The 16911-nt window shown below is 41.3% G+C and overlaps 2 protein-coding genes across 11 annotated transcripts in view; one reads left to right on the forward strand and one right to left on the reverse strand.

Moving 5' to 3' along the window:
• The first annotated feature begins 370 nt into the window (after positions 1 to 370).
• phox2bb (paired like homeobox 2Bb) lies at positions 371 to 5633 on the forward strand. Its single transcript, XM_010731421.3, has 3 exons — positions 371 to 1143; positions 1784 to 1971; positions 2402 to 5633. The coding sequence occupies exons 1-3, from the start codon at positions 903 to 905 to the stop codon at positions 2828 to 2830; spliced, it is 858 nt and encodes a 285-aa protein (XP_010729723.2). The 5' UTR covers positions 371 to 902; the 3' UTR covers positions 2831 to 5633.
• Positions 5634 to 6888: 1255 nt separating this feature from the next.
• Positions 6889 to 16911, reverse strand: part of LOC104919409 (LIM and calponin homology domains-containing protein 1) — an 81997-nt gene continuing 71974 nt past the window's right edge. For 6 of the 10 annotated variants that reach the window (XM_027280889.1, XM_027280888.1, XM_027280883.1 and 3 more), the window contains 13 exons: positions 16711 to 16802; positions 16492 to 16597; positions 15736 to 15810; positions 14417 to 14445; positions 13427 to 13540; positions 11184 to 11276; positions 10791 to 10955; positions 10524 to 10618; positions 10239 to 10400; positions 9439 to 9537; positions 8778 to 8886; positions 8148 to 8250; positions 6889 to 7272 (listed from right to left, as the gene is read on the reverse strand). In XM_027280889.1, coding sequence (XP_027136690.1) covers positions 7247 to 7272; positions 8148 to 8250; positions 8778 to 8886; positions 9439 to 9537; positions 10239 to 10400; positions 10524 to 10618; positions 10791 to 10955; positions 11184 to 11276; positions 13427 to 13540; positions 14417 to 14445; positions 15736 to 15810; positions 16492 to 16597; positions 16711 to 16802 — 1268 coding nt within the window. In that variant the 3' untranslated portion in view covers positions 6889 to 7246. The remainder of the gene's footprint in view (positions 7273 to 8147; positions 8251 to 8777; positions 8887 to 9438; positions 9538 to 10238; positions 10401 to 10523; positions 10619 to 10790; positions 10956 to 11183; positions 11277 to 13426; positions 13541 to 14416; positions 14446 to 15735; positions 15811 to 16491; positions 16598 to 16710; positions 16803 to 16911) is intronic. The other 4 variants (XM_027280884.1, XM_027280886.1, XM_027280885.1 and 1 more) reach the window with 4 other exon arrangements.

Genomic DNA, 16911 nt, shown 5'->3' on the forward strand with positions numbered 1-16911 from the left:
TACAAAGGAGAGATTTTAAACCTAAGTGAGCCTCCCTACCTAAACCACAAAACTGCTTCTCATACCTGATAACAACGTACATGTTTTTCTGCTTCAGTGCAGAAGAACAGAGTAAAAAAAAAAAAAAGAAACAGAGAGAAAACAGCCGGAGCAGACGGGCAGAAAGAAAGAGGCAGAGGGGGAATACTATGTGAAATCCTGCCCAAGGTATACGGCCGCTTAAAAGGCTTAAAAGCTTGGAGAAAATTGGATCAGGGAGAATCGTCACCCAACTTTCATTATTTCCAAGTGGTGTGATTGAATTAAAGGGCAAGATGGTGGTTGGAGAGGAGTGGGGTGGATGGGTAGAGGGGTGGAGTGGGGGGGGGGTGCGGCGGCGGCGGTGGTGGTGGTGGTGGGGTGCGTAATGGCGTGGTATTAAATTCTAATTAGAGATGCAGGGGATCAATGATAGGGAGGTTGGACAGCCCGGGCCCCCAGTGCCAGCCCAATAGACTGATGAGTTATTGTCATGTAAAAAAGCGCTAGCAATAAGACCAAACGCTTTGCTATTGTCCAAGCGGAAAGAGCCAAGTTTATTATGAGGACTATATGCTCTAGAGACCTCGGGCTAGGCGGCTCTTAGGGGGCTTTTCATAAAACAGGGCTAGGTTCCTATAAAGGAGGCCAGTTTTGGAGCAGGCGCTGAGCAGTGAACATCTACCCACCGTCCAGCCTCCTTCCAACCAGTTCAAACCAAACAAGTCATCTTTCCCCCCAAACTCAGACCGCGCGTCCTCCTCATTTTTATTTTTATTATTATTTTTTTTTTACTTTCTAACCCATTTTTTGGGGGTAGTTTTTGTTTTGACATTTTTTTTTCCCGGGAAGTGCAGCCTTCTAACTCCACCGAGCCTTCTCAAATGTATAAAATGGAGTATTCTTACCTAAATTCCTCTGCCTACGAGTCATGTATGGCCGGGATGGACACATCGAGCTTGGCATCGGCCTATGCGGACTTCAGTTCGTGCAGTCAAGCCAGTGGGTTTCAGTACAATCCCATCAGGACCACTTTCGGGGCCACCTCCGGCTGTCCGTCTCTCACGCCGGGGTCCTGCAGCCTGGGGACCCTGCGGGACCACCAGAGCAGCCCGTACGCCGCAGGTAAGCAGCGGCTCCGGAGCCTCAACCCGGCGTATTATAGGACGTCTTGATTGCATTTGAAAATGGAAATGTGTTTAGTATTTACCAAACGAAATTTGCTTACACAAATGAAAGAATTTATCACGTTAGAAGCGATTGCAGGCAAGCCGTAATTCGGTTACGGGGTTATACTATCCCAGTCACACCCAAAACCGCCAACAGAATTATCTTAAGCTGCCAAAATGATAGGCATAATTTATTTACTTTGCGATGAGACATAAAGCTTCGAAAATAATTAGATAACCAAAGACTAAAGCTCATTATTGACACCGAATTGGAGTTACAGTAGCAACAAGCGGGGCGGATGGGAACATTATGACAAGTTTTCAAACTTGAGCCTCAATCTGAGGAGCAACAATTAGTTTAACATTACAATTAACTGCATCACAGGTCAGCAGCGTTATCAATTCAGAAGTAATTCACAGGTAATCAAAGGCATAATACAATTGAAAGCTCGAGCCCAGCATCCTTAACCGGATTTTATACAAAATATCGAATTTGAGTTTACTTCCATTTGACAGCATCACAATTACACACACACACTCACTGCACAGATAAGACCAGTGCACGTCTGACGGTGACATTTTTATTTCGTTTACAGTTCCCTACAAACTCTTCACGGATCACGGCGGACTGAACGAGAAGAGAAAGCAGAGGCGCATCCGGACCACGTTCACCAGCGCCCAGCTGAAGGAGCTGGAGCGGGTTTTTGCTGAAACTCACTACCCGGACATCTACACCAGAGAGGAGCTGGCACTCAAAATCGATCTGACTGAAGCCAGAGTGCAGGTACACATCCACCGGCTCTCCTGCAAGACAGCAACCTGCTCACATTTACGCACGATTGCACACAATTACGCACGGGTGGATTTATGATGCAAATAGAAACGATTTTAACACAGAGTCTAATAAATGACTTCTATTGTATTGTAGTTAAATAAAAGCTTTACTGCTCTGACGTGATTAACAATGGCCTCCAACTAGTGGCACCATCAATGCGCAAAATAAACATGTTAACACGTGACTTGATGGACACTTTTAAACCTCAAAATGCGTTTATAAGCAAGATTATTTAGAATTGATTCACATAAGAGCATCTGCGACATGACGTGTGTTTGTTAACTGAGAGAGAACAATAGAATACATCGTTTAAGATGATTTTTTTAGGCACCGACCAAACATTCATGTTAGTTTAACTTTTGTACTTGGTTTACTTTAGGTGTGGTTCCAAAACCGGCGTGCCAAGTTCCGCAAACAGGAGCGGGCAGCTGCAGCAGCCGCGGCTGCTGCCAAATCCAATTCGGGAAAGAAGTCCGACTCTAGAGATGAAGACAGCAAAGACAACAAATCTACCGACCCAGACAGCACAGGAGGACCGGGCCCGAACCCAGTGCCCACCTCCAACTGCGGCGGACCGAGTCCCACCGGAGGCCAGGTCAACACCACCGGGAACGGACAGGTGGACCAAGTGAAGACTTCTGTGTCCGCCGGCATGGGTGTGACAGCACCGAGCCAAGGCTGGGCCACCACCCCGGGGACCATCACCTCTATCCCGGACTCATTGGGCGGGCCATTCGCCAGCGTACTGTCATCTTTGCAAAGACAGAACGGAGCCAAAGCTACATTAGTAAAGACCAGCATGTTCTAATGAAGCTTCACAGCGGGGGGAGAAAAACAGAGCAGAGGGAAAGAGATACATTTCCTCATCCTCCGGAGACTGAAAAGCAATTGTCAGTGACAGACTTAAGGACAATAAAAAGCAGTAAAAAGAAGATGACAACTCTGTTATTTTATTTTTATGCCTTGCGCAGTTTCTTGTGGTCAGTGGACACTTCTGCTGTAAAAATATCCATCTTGACAAGTCACATTGTCTTATAATAACAACTGCTTTTTTTTTTCTTAAAACAAGTGCAAGTCGGATGAAATGTTTCCACTTGTTTCCAGTCAGACTGAAATCCTGAAAACGGCTTGTACAAAACAACGAAATGACACTTGTGCTGATTTTCTTGCGTAAATTCAAAAAAACATCTCTCATCCCAAAGCAAAGCGTTCCTCTTGTTTTAAGAAAAAAAGAATAATAATAAGACTGAACACTGGATGAAGACACTTGTTAAGATGAACATTTTTTTTCGGCCAAATTTATGTACGCAAACAGACGTCTGCGCACTGGAAACGCGTCGTGCCATCAGTGCGTAAAAGGAGCGTTAAGTCCCATCACATGTCAAGAGTTCAACAGCTGCTTTGTTTGGTAGAGAGACGTTTAATATCCAAGACTGAGGATGCTCTCTCTTTCCATCTCAAATCTCAGTGCTCTGACACAACAAAGTATCCAACGAGACCGCTGACGCATTTTGCTTCTCTGTTCTCTATAGACACAATCTGCTGATCGGAAGTAGCCTCTTACAGCTGTGTTTTTTTGTTTGTTTCTGGGGCTGCTGGAAGTTTAGTTTCTTTAAATTATCGATATAAACACAATTATTTCCTCGAGAAAAAAAAGGCACAAACTACTGCAATGTTCACCTCTGACAGGAAATCTGTATGTTTTGTGTGTCTTTCTACGGCAGTGTTTTTGTGGCTCAAATTGTATAGTGTTAATACGTATTATTGTCTCCTATAGTTGAACCATAGGCCATACTCCCTCGTAGATCGATCATACAAGTCTTTTTGATGTTTTACAAAATTCCCTCGGAGAAATTTATTTTGGGTAAAAACAAAAAACAAAAAAAACAGGGAAATGGATGCAAACATTGTATTTATTTCTATATAATTTGCATGTTGTCTCTTTGTCTGATTTTACAATGATTTCCTTCCATTTTGTGAGCATTATGTAACATGTTTTGTCCAGGATCTCAAAGTTATTTATATGTAGGTAATGAATGCTTATATTTAAGAAGGAAATATTTCTACATGTGCACATAGTTTTCCAGGTGTACCATTGAAATGGTTGTTGATGATAAAAAAAAAATAGTCCAAGTTGCTTTGTCATGTTTTCTTTGGACAAGAAAGGGAATCCAGCTGAATTGTTATTTCTAAACGAGCCTCTTAATGAGTCTTAAATGCAACGTTTTTCGGGTCTGAGATTTTCAGCACCACGGACAGCAGCCGGGTCTTCAGGATTTCATTTTTTTTTCTACAAAAAAGGTGAAAATATTTCATCTTTTTAACCCGTAAAGTCAAGAGTCAAGTCTGGGTCGACAGAGTTTGGAAAAACTGCTGAAAATGTCACTACACTGGAGATATGATTTCAAAAAAGAAAAGATGGAACCCATTTAATGTAAACTTGACACAAAGGTCACAATAAACAGGATTTTAAAGATGATTTTTTAAGAAAATCATATTTTAAAGCTCAACATTTGACTGGTTACCCAAAATTAATAACCAAACATTGACAGGTGAGGTCTGATTGCTCCACAGACAGCCCTACTGGAATATTAACCACCTTTTTTTTTTTTTTTTTTTTTTTGCTGCAGGTATTAGAATCAGTATCTCGGGGGTAAAGTCACATTTTCTGACCCAATCTGAAGATTTATGGAGTGACAGTTTTGGATTAACAGTGACTCAAATTTTCTAATCGGGTCACATAATTTGGTATAATACCTGAACCTGAACCCAACACTGGCCCGAACCACAAACATGACATTACTATTATAGTATTATTTTATAATCTGACATTAACTTTAATTAAACCCAGAGTTTAAACTCTGTGTTGACAGACTTTACTCACAATTGTGCCTGTTTTGTGCCTGTCTGATTTTAGGTTGCTTATTTTCTCTCTTGATGACAAGTAGCTGTTTAAGGGTGGGATAATAAATGAAACCATGTGGGTAGCACTGCAGTAAACACTACTTGAAATGGAAACAGACTTCACCATAACACATTCATCTGCGGTTTAAAGTCTTAATTCACCTCGGTTCTTCCGTTCAGCTCGTGCAAACAACAGACAAAAGCCCAGTTTTAATTTATAACATTTTATTTATAAACATACAGTATGCTATAAATGCCATTGCATTTAAACATCAAATTATTCTATATTTCGGATAGTGTTCAGGTGAATATTACAATAAATACAGAACAGACGTAAAGGTTTCATTCCCCAACTATCCTGTTAAGAAGACCGTCTGAATATAGAGCTCCGTCTCAAAGATCCTGCTATAAGAGACTCAGCCGAGATTTATTATGCACTAAATGAGGATAAAAAATAAAATACACATTCGGAACAGAAGCTTAAAAATACTGTAGATTAGAGAGATGAACCTGGAGGAGAAGCTTGGCTATAGAAGGAGGAAGAGGAAGAGGAGGAGGAGGAGAAAGAGGAGGCTGCTAGTTTGCTTTCATACAGCAAATCATTTGGTTTTAGGCTTAAACGTGCATTTTTTACATCCACAATACATAACCGAGCTCTTCTCATACAAGTTCAAAAAAAAAAAAAAAAAAAAAAAAAAAAAAAAAAAGAAGAAGCAAGTGACTTAAAGTGTGCAGCTGGCAGCACAGATCTTCAGTTTTCATCCAACCAAATATTGCACAGGTGCAACTGCTGCTGGTATGTGTGTTCATATTACCTCTGCTATTTAACTAGATGTAACATGTACTGGTGATTTTTGTCTTTTTATTGATTTTCTTATTTTATAAATGAATCCTACCACTGAGCAATTATCAAAATTACCTCAATTAATAGCATACATAAGTCTATATCGCTCTAGAATAAAACAACATTCAAAATGAAATCAATGGTTTCCCCCCGCAGTATATGCACTCTGCACTGTGTTTCTCCTCTCTGCTTCTTATCACTGCAAATACTGAGGAATCACAGGGGGCGGGGGTACGTATGAAAATTAAGGGTGTTGTTTATGTAAAATACACAGTACTTATCAACTGAAGTAAACCGCGATGTAAGGGAGGGCTGCAGCCTGTCTGTCTGCAGTTTAAGGGTTCAAATTTGGCCAAAATCCCTCCCTACACCACCCCCCCAAAAAAAGAGAGAAATAAAACACCACATAGTTGGTGGTGTTTTTTTTTCCTGCATCACCTTGCTTTCCTAAGGCACATTGAAGTCCTGACTTTTCAAGCAGACAGGTTTGCTGAGGAGAAACCTGCTGTGACCCAAAAGCACAGAAACAGCTCACAAGTCGAGTTATTGCCCTATTATGAAACTACATCCATATTATGTATTTATAATTAGAAGCTAATTTTATTCAGGAGCACAGACGAGACATAGGTGGTCACTGGAAGGGCCAAAAGATAAAAAAAAAAAAAAAAGAGTGACTTACTGTATATAGTGTCTGTGGATGTAAATAGTGGGTTTATAGTGATCTTTATTGCACTTCCTAAATTAAATGTATATTTATAATTTAGTTTTAATCCAGTACTTCATTAAAGGGGAGTAAAATTATTTAGACTTTTCAGATCCAGCCTGTTCAGAGAAATTTTAAATAATCCAATCACCACAATTTTCTTTCCAGGTTTTGGATTTTGATGACTCTAAATGAAGAAAATCTTTCTGAAACGATAAAAACGTGATTCAGCATAATATGTAATATACTGCATTTCCATCATATGGAACTGAATAGTTAATATTTGCATTTTTTCCAACAAGGAAAATAGAATTTGATTCTACTCAGCCAAGACTTGAACATTTGTATTTTCTCTTTTGTGTGTTCACCCTGACAGTACGGGACGTTAACGTAGCCGACCTGAAACATCTCCAAATGTTATTGTGTTTTCTTTTCAACATGGCCGCCACCCCAGAACAGTCTCTCTCTCTCTTTCTCTCACGCTGCATGATGATGAAAGAGTCTGTGGTGGTACGTGGACCAATCAAATCCAGATTTCACTCACATCAGATGACATAAACACGAAGAATGTTTTTTTTTTGTTGTTGTTGTTGGTTTTTTTCTTTTAAGACTGTCCCCGGATCCCTGTTTGGCCCCATGATGAATCTTCATTGGTTACTGAGGTGCAGAGAATGCAAAGATCCCGACACGCTGTGAAGGACATGATTTGCAGATAATCGGGTTAAATCGAGGATGGGGTTTCTTCCGTGAACCTTGTGCTTTTCTGTTGAGCGTCACAACGTGGTTGGCTGTCCCGCCGCTTGAAAGGAAAAAGAAAGAGAAAGAGAAGGAAACCCGTAAATTTTTTTTTTAAAGCAGATTTGTTTTTTTTCTAGAGAATTTAAGGTCAAGGACGTACAGCTCTAATGAAATAAAACCTCCTAATTCGAGATAATGACTTGCGAGTCTTTTGATTGAGGCTCTGATTTGATTTTGTGGTTTTCTGATGCCCAAATGATAACGGCTGCTGAGAGGTCACGTGAGCTGCGTCTTTCAGAAGGCATGGACTTTTGTTCTTGTGCAGGAAAGGTGAAAGAGACAGAAAGTTACTGTCATCCTCTCCCTCACCGGTTACTCTTCCTCCCGATGCAGCATCACATCCATCCCTCTTTTCAGCCAAGCCTCACTGTGTCTGATACTTCTTTATTAAACCTGCACTTGGCAGGATTTTTATATTAAAATACACTCGACTCATCAGCCACACAGCAGGGCTGCAAGAAACAATGAAACCTTTGAAATACACCTTAAATTCTGATCACAAAATACTGTCAGGTTAACTCTGAAAAAACAATAAATCACACAAACTGTTTTCCTGCCTGGTTCATGAGCATCTTATTTATTTATTCATTTACTCACTTATGAAAAATGCATTTATTTATCATGAAGTATGGCCGACATTAGCAAACAATAAGGAACAACAACACCTAACCCTTTTTATAATCTTAGAGAATGATTAAACTTTGTCTTTATGAGCATCCTGTAACAGGAGAGTTGTTTATTAATTTCTGATGGTTGTGTTTTATGAGTTGCTTTGAAACTAACAATGAATGGGTGGAAACATGTACAGAGCGAGACAGAGAGAAAAGAGGGTGAGACAGAGAGAGATGGAAGAAAGACAGGGGTGGAGGCACTTACAGCGGGAGCGGATGTAGCACTGGTGGCAGTTGAGGAGGCCATTTCTGATCCGGACGTCTGTCCCTGTGGTCGTGTCGCCTAACTGTCCCTTACACACTCCACACTGAAGAGAGAAAGGTTTGAATTATTCTGAATGACTTATGAATCATTTGTTACAGACACACATTAAAGAATAAGGTTCTTGTTATTCTGGATTTTTTTTTTTAACTCTCTGAAACAAAATCAACAATTTGTTCATCTCTGAATGTTTCCTCCTTTGTCTGTGACACAAGCTCATTGGATCCTACCGAGGATGAAATTCTTTAAAAATATGGCAACCATACTTAATGTTTAATTTCTCTTTATAAAAATCTCACTAATTTCTGAAAACAGCAAATTTTTAACAAACTGTATTCAAACAGACTAAACAGTTATGGCAGTGGAGCTCTATGGCACAGAGGAATGACCTATACACAGGCAATACTTGTTACACAACACCTCTGCTACAATGCAAGCATACTGTGTATACTAGCAGCTGTTGTACTTGTAATGGAAAATTAAATGAATAAAAACCAAAACAATACAAAGAATTATGGTGAATATTTAGGAAAAAGGTATTTTTAAGAAGACATGTACTCCTCCGTCACCAACCTTGAAGCACTGGATGTGGAAGTAGAGACTGAGAGTCTCTATGATCATGGCCGCCCCCTTCCCTAACGGCTGCCCACAGCTGGAGCACAGCTTCTTCCCACTGACAGACCTACAGGACAGAGAAACACATAGAGAACCTGTGATACATTTCTGTTAGACCAGTTATCTTCTGCATTTCCTCTACCCTTCCAGTGGACTATAGAGTGTGGTAAAGTATTTTACATTCTTTTTTTTCAAAGTTTCTTTGTCTTTGCTGTTTTTTGTCTGTTGATCTTTGTGTTCATGCCAATCACTTGTTCTCTGCACAGCTGATATAATCGTGCATTTTCTTTCCCATCACTGATATTCTACCTGTCTTTCTGTTGTATTTTAATGACCTAAAACTGCACACAGCCAGTGCAGAAATTCTGGAGAACTCGCGGTAATGTTCCGAGTGTACATTTGACTGTAAAATAAAGGAATAGAGGAATGAAAAACTCTGTTTCCATGTGAGTTGTACTAAAATCCACACTGCATTCAAGGGTTCTTGCTGCAGTGGTACATGTCATGAGATGGGTGGAGAAATGTAGGCAGCAAAGCAGAAAATGACAATGCAGAAATGAACTGCTCCACCTCCCTCCCTCCCTCCCTCCCTCCACGTGAGCTGTTTGTGATGCAGTACCTGTTGGGTGCTGGAGGCACTGTGTCTCGAGGCGGTGGTGGACATGCTGCGGGGAGTTTTGATGAGCTGCGGCTCATGTTATTATCAATGGGACCAATCCTAGAAATGGACAGCAACATGCAATATGATGATGACGACTCACAGATACAGCGACCCTATTGGCTGCCGGAAACAGACATGAACCAATCCAAGCCAGAACAAACAGAACGACGGAAATCTACTCAGTAATGTTTGGACCCAACCCAGGCTTCCTTTATTCTTTAACATGCTGTGTTATGTGTTACTATCTGATTGTAATAAACAAGTTTCTTGTCATTGTTTCTTATTTGTGGTGAAAGACTGAGGGGGGGAAATACAGGTACGAGGTGCCACCTGCTGGTCAAACAGGTGAACTGATGGTGCTACTAAAAGACTCAGAGACACAGAGCCCTGTTGGTGTTTTAGAATATGTTTTTACAGCCGTGATGAAATGTGAATATACTCGAGCACCAGCCTTGATATGGAGAAGAATTTTATCAGACAAGTAACATGAGATAATGAAACAAATTCTAAACGTTAAGTATCGAAACGAAAGGAATGAAAATATCTCTTTAATCACACTGGAACTTGTTATTTGTCACTTGTCACTTATTCCCTGTTGTGATCATAAATCCATACTGGCCCTGTAACCTGTGCTTAGTTGAGTCTTATACCCACACTGTTATTAAGTACATCTTCTTCTTTATGACTGCAACATTATGAAACTGACTACACTCTGGCAGAACCTGGACTGACGGCCTCTCTTGCACACACTCACACACCTCCTGTCTCCTGCAGGCCGACTGGGCTTGTTGCTGTCTGCTGTGGGTTCGTGTTGTTTCTTCACTGGGGTGGAAGTCTTGGTCGGCATCGGGGGAAGTTTTTGGCCGTTTTGCAGGCTGTGGCCGAGCGTCTCTGCCTGACTGCTGCTCTGACTCACCAGGCTGAGGATTAAAAAACACGTTGAGATTAATTCTGGTTGCTATGATACCTACACTAAGGCCACTGTTGCTCAGAATGTCAGCTAAAATGTCTAAACTACAACCACTTGAAGATATTTCACAAACCTTCTGCCTGTTTTCATGCTGTCGTCAGCGGTGCTGATGTCACTTGTCCTGTCGTTTTCTCTCCGTTTCCATTCGACGCTCTCTGTGCTCCCCCTCTGTGGCGCCCAATCACAAGCAGGGAACAGTTAGCTGACTGACCAATCCAAAACAACACACTGTGCTAACTCAAGTAATTCTAACCAATTGTCACCCAGAGTCCCCTCCCAAATTGCTACAAATTTATTGCATACGTCTACTTGGCTATCTAATAATCAATCAGTCATTCACCGACTGCCTCTCCAGCAGTTCCTGTTTGCGTTCCCAGTCGGCCAGCGAACGGACGATTGTGTCCTGGGGCTCCAAGGTGGAGGAGAGTTCTCCTCGGCTGGGGGAGGGCAGGGCTGAGGAGCGGGGAGTCAGAGGCGTCACCGTTTCCTCCAGTATCCTACGCTCCTGTTGTGATGGGAGAGTTATCAACACTTAAGTACGCACAAAGCAAAGACACTTTTCTTTTTCGATTTGGAAAAGCACAGCTCACACATATTACACATTTAACCGGGGCCCTCACGCACAGCACTGAGTCCACAATTCTCCTAATTTCAGATGTTCTGAGTGCAAGTTATATCAAAGAATACACATCACAGGTGCAACGTGTGCTCTTGAGCATGAACGTTCACACACCTCCTCGTGGTACTTCCTCTCCTCCTCGGCCACTTCCCTCTGCGCCTTCTCCCACTCCTCCTTCAGCTTCTCCTGCTCGCGCCGGTACTTCTCCTGTTACCATGGCAACAGACACATGAACTACAGCACAGAGCACTCAGTGAAGAGGAAGACTAAATTGTCTGCAGGTGGGAATTTTGGTAAAGAAAGCAGGGATGATGTGCAGACATATCTGGCATCATTTGAGAGTTTTTTTCAAAACGCTTTAACTGATGATTAAACCGTCTCCTAGTGCGTCTCGCTTCATTTATTCCAAGATGGGAGTGAGACCTGTAAATCCTGCTGTGATTATAAAAACACTCCATACAGTTTTCATGTGAGACGCCCCTCAGTATGTGCTTTAAACGTAAGCCTTGACTTAGAGGCATAAATAAATGCAAAGGTAGCTTGCTATAGCTCTGTTATATCTGTGTTGTTAGGTACAAAAAGCAAACAGAAAAGTCCAGAAGCAGGCAGACAAACAAAGACAGACAAAAGAAGAGCATGCTGAGCCTGTGGAGCACAGGGTTCCTACACAATCTTCACTTCAAAAGCTGCCTTAAATTGAATTTTTCTTAATGTACACTACAGTAATAATAACTGGGCAACATGACCACAAAGAAATGACGCCCCTCTGACACCTAAGATTATGCCAGACTAGCACAGACATCATACTAGTATGCTGACTATTTTTTTCACTCTCTTCAGACTTGTGTAGGAACCCTAAAGAAGGCCAAAATCAAACAAGATTTAGAGAGAAAGCAATTTAAGCAAGACAGATGACAGAACAAGATCGAGGCACAGACACAACGCAGACTCAACCAGGGAGGTAACAAGCACATTGATGCACCAGACATCCATCCGTTTCAGCGCATCTCATCTCAAACAGTCCTGCGACATCCAGAAAAGCAGAGGAATTTGTTCTTATCACTGATGTTTTTGGGGTTTACTGTGTAGATCAGTAAAATATGGATAGACCAATGAATCCTTTCAGTATTTAAAAATACGTGGACCTGAGATGCACCTGATTGGTCGAGGAGAGAGAGGGTGATTTGGGCGGCAGCAACAGCAGCAACTTCGGACAAAGTCCTTCTCTCTGTGTGTGTGCGTATGAGATGGAGACAGTGAGCAGATAAAAACCAAAGATGAGGTTCTTTTGCCGCACAAAATCGCCCTCTAGTGGTCAAAGTGTGCATAAGAGTAGTCGGGGGGTGTGCCTTTGTTGGGAGGATATGCTCGATATAAAACAAACATGAAGGCAAGCTTTGCGAGTAGCAGTGAAATGTGGTTAATCCATCCCATTCTGAGCTGAGCACAAACTGTCACACAGCAGCTTATAAGGTTTGGCAAACAGCAAAGTATCCAATTTGTGGATAAACATTTGTACATTTTACAGTCAATTAGGTTACACAGAACCTTTATTGTGTTATTTTAAGCAAATTATTGACATTACACCATTTGAAAATCTAATAAGGTCGTGAAATCTAGAGATTGTAACAATAACCTAGAGGTCTAAAAAGGTTTTAAAGACAGAAGGCCAGATATCAGTTTATCCACAAATCACCCACTCAGTACTTACTGGGATATAATGCTGTAGCTTATGCATTCATTTAAGCGTCGCTTATTTGTTAACAAGTCATCCCAAAATGTGCCTGTCATGCTAAATGCACCATAAACAATTTATTTTTGAATCTAAAGCATCTTCCACCCGAATTCAATCATGTAGGCTCTGCTAGTGACTTTCTGTGCTCATAGTGATGACTGTAAATTTAAGACCAATTACGGGACTGGGATTTTAATTATAGTCTATAACAGAGAGCCTCTGCTGTATTATGTATTTTCCTTTGTATTCATTAAGCTATATGATTATGCACTACTGCATTCTCTAGAAAAAAAATGTTTTCTTGAGTTTGAGTTTGCCACACTTACTTGTCCTCATGAGAGGTGCAGCTTCTAACTGAGAAAGATAAATTATATGTTATACCTACAATTATCTTGCAAATGGACTAATACATGAAGACCCCAGGGTTAAAGGATCTTTTACCCCACGGGCTTCAGTTTACCTCAACCTGCTATTTCTTTTCCTATGAGCGTTTGTACACCTAATACCTAATCCTCACAGTGCTGATACCTTGATACATCACCCAATAAGCTCCATGAGGAAGTGCACCACTAACCCTGCAGACTCATGCGCCATGCTTTACCCTTTGAGGTATATAGTGTACCTGCAGCATGCGCTCCTGCTCTTGCTGCCACCTTTCCTGACGCTTTCGCTCCTCATCCGGGTCCCAAGACCAGCGGTCACCCCGCCTGGCCTGGGGCAACCCCGGGACTGACACCTGATAGACCCCAACACACACACACGCACACACACAAATACACACGGCACAGAAATATTCATGCACACATTCACACCCACAAACCAACCATCATTTTCACATGAACACACACACTCGTACCCAACCATGAAGCCGATGAGAGACCAATTGATATGGCCCCAACCCACACACACACACACACACACACACACACACACACACACACAGATCAACACCAGTGTGCACACACATCCACCACAGGAAAAGAAGAAGGGAAGGGAGGAGACAGAAATAGTTGGTCTACCACAACAGCACTACTCCAATGCTAGCCAAAGGACTCCTACTAAGGAGAGAGAAGACAGAGAAAGAGACAGATGAGCTTAAAGGAAAACAAAAGCAGTCTCGGCCGTTTCTACAGCATCCTCATCTGGCATGCTACATGAACAGCTCTGTGTGTCCTATGACGTGTAACGGAGACTTGCAGTGCAATGTTGTAAGTTCACCAAACTGCACTGACAACTAAAGCCTGATCTAAGAAAACTCTGATGACATTTTGCATACAAAACACTTCATAAAATCATCCTGGTTTCTAAACGTATACAATGAAAGGTGTTGAGTGTTAAACACTGCTAATGATGCAGCCAGTTTTCTTGGTTTACGTCATGTTTCCATTTAGATTTTTTCCATAATCTTACCTGCAGACTTTGGTAATAACTTTTTCATTTTTTCTGAATTTTCATTATGTTTTCAGCATTTGACTTGTTTTGTCTTTGTGTACATGCGACATGTTCAACTAAAACATCGTAACCCAGGAGATGCCAAGCCAGATGAGAAGCAGTATAATGAGTCAGAGTCACTATAAAATAATATGTTGTCAAATGATGCTTTTCTACTCACGTTTCCACGGAAATCCTTCTCTGTGTCCTCTGCAGAGGAAGTGTGAGAGGAAACATGAGTTAAAATACAATTTAAACAAATACTTTTGATAGAGGGGATCAAATAAAAGCCCTTTGATTGGGCAAATATTTAGGAGAATGACAACACACCAAGTGTTGGTGCAACTGCCTAAGAAGTAAAGATGCTGATGAAAGAAAACAAAGACCAGCGACAGGAAACCGATCCACCAAGAGCAACACACTGCAAGGTCCTTCAACTGTTATTCTGACTTGTTTTGATGTTTTCAGCTGCACGACCTCGATTACAAAAGTAAAATAAATTCAGCCCAGAGGACATGACCTCCATAATTTCCAAAAACAATTGTAATTGAAATGTGGACTGGTCAGACAACAGCACACAGTCAGTCCTTCTGAGATGAGTTAGGGCCCAGAGAAGTCTGCAGAGTTTCGGGATCTTGTTGATATATGTCTTTCTCTATGCATGGTAGAGTCTTAGCTTGCATTTAAAAAAGCGTGTCCTCCAGGCCATGTAGTAATGCTCTTTATACAATCATGGTGGTTTTCAATGCAGTGCCGCCTGAGGGGTTAAAGGTCACTGAAATTTAATGTTGTTGATTGTTTTTTCTCTAAATCCTTTGATGACATTATGGATTGTAAGATGATTAAATCCATAAATTGTGTATTGTGTTAAGAAATGTGTTTGAGCTCTAAGCTTCTTGTCTTTGTACTGTATACAATTGAATATCGGTTGAAAAGGCTTCCCAAATATATTGGAATCGGGGTTGCAGTTTGAAACTTAAAAAAAACAAAAAAACACTCTTGGTTAGAGTAAACCAGATGTTCCAGATGTTGAGACTTCGTGTCGTAGCTTTTGGTGGAAAAGATAGCGATGAAAAGCACACTGAGGCAAACATAAAACTGATCACTTTCTAACGTTAAGTAGGTCACCCATGATAATCTTCATAAAGTTTCATAGGTGACCTACTGCACATCATTGGATGTTTTAGAAAGACCCTTGACCTTGCGTTCTCACATGATGATACTACTATGAATCAAACAATGACAAACATCATCGCTGATGAGTTAGAACTGGTGCAGCTCTGCTTTGGTTTCATTGTACATCACTGCAGTACAAATGAGGAACACATTTAAAACAGAGAGCACGTCACTGGTCACCCACAACACTCTGGAAATGAGTTTAAAATAAGACATGGGACTGAAGAGCTGTTGTCTAGCCCTTGAAGAAACGGCAGGGAAACCCTGTGCATTCAGCACCTGGGGACGGAAACATGAGCTCCACCGATTAATGAAGGGGTTTACCTGGCGGAGCGAAGAAGTCCCAGCGTAACTTAGGGTTGCTGGTTGCCAGCGGAGACCTGATACTGTTTGCAAACTCTATAGCGAAATAAAAAAACATGTGGGTGGAGGGAAAGGAGGGAGTAAGGGGAGGAAGGGAGGGAGAGGAGCGATAAGGGATAGAGAGATGTCAAAACCAGGAGTTGGTATGGACATCCAGAGAACTGGGGAAGCCTTTTATAATTCTGCTCCTGTGATATCGAAATGAAATTGAACTAGAAAAACAAACTTTAGTCTTTAAAGAGGTTTAAATCCAGATTTAGTAACAATTCAACATGTTTTCTACTCCACTAGAATTTCATTTTAACTTGAGGGCCAAAGTGTCAGAATAAAGGCAGAAAAGGAAACAACAACAAAGCAGTGTGTCTATCACACTATCTCAACATGTTTTTGTTTGTCTGATTATCTTGTGGAACTTGTCTACATTGGGGGGGAAAAAGGAAAAAGGTTTTTTAGCGTAACAGCCAATTAGAGCTGAACAGATAAGAAATGTGAAGCAGGAGTTTGAGCAGGTTGTCAAAATAATTGTAAAAAAGGGTCACATTATTGAACGCCCCTTAAACTTTGATTCAAACATCTTGCTGTACAACAAAACGGAAACTAGTGTCATGCTGAAAAAAGGGGAAAAAGCCAGCAAGGAGGATATGCTCATCAGAAAACAAAGAGATGTATGGAAAAGAAGCTGCCAGCTTGGTATTGGGATGTGACGAGTTCACTGACCTGCCGTCATTTCCATCGGTGGGTGATGTCCAAATGTTACTGGTGTGGCTAAGCTTGGCGCATTCTCTTTTTCCTGTGAAGGCTCCTGGGAACTGGGAACACTTGCCTGCGGAGACATTCATAGATAATTACTTGGATGGCTGGGTAACCATTTCTTTGGATATATTTGGTGAAAAAAAAAAAAGTAGAAGTTTACAGGAGTTTGGGTAGTTGCCCCACCTGTAAAGTTACTGGCTGACTTTGCTGTGCATTGACCTCTGACTGGACAAGGTTGGAGATCTGTTCACTTTCAGTTTCTTCTTGTTTGGCTTCTAAAAAAAAACACACAGACAAAAATCAGAAAAACCAAAGTAACCATATTCCTCAGAATTCTTTCTGAGGTCAAAATAAAAAAAGCCCATGAGCTGTATGATACAAGTC

This window comes from Larimichthys crocea, chromosome VII, assembly GCF_000972845.2.
Source record: "Larimichthys crocea isolate SSNF chromosome VII, L_crocea_2.0, whole genome shotgun sequence".
NCBI lineage: Eukaryota > Metazoa > Chordata > Actinopteri > Sciaenidae > Larimichthys > Larimichthys crocea.

Coding starts and splice junctions, on each gene's coding strand:
- phox2bb (XM_010731421.3), top strand. CDS start 903: ATGTATAAAATGGAGTATTCTTACCTAAATTCCTCTGCCTACGAGTCA. Junction 1,144..1,783: donor GAGCAGCCCGTACGCCGCAG/GTAAGCAGCGGC, acceptor TTTCGTTTACAG/TTCCCTACAAACTCTTCACG. Junction 1,972..2,401: donor TGACTGAAGCCAGAGTGCAG/GTACACATCCAC, acceptor GGTTTACTTTAG/GTGTGGTTCCAAAACCGGCG.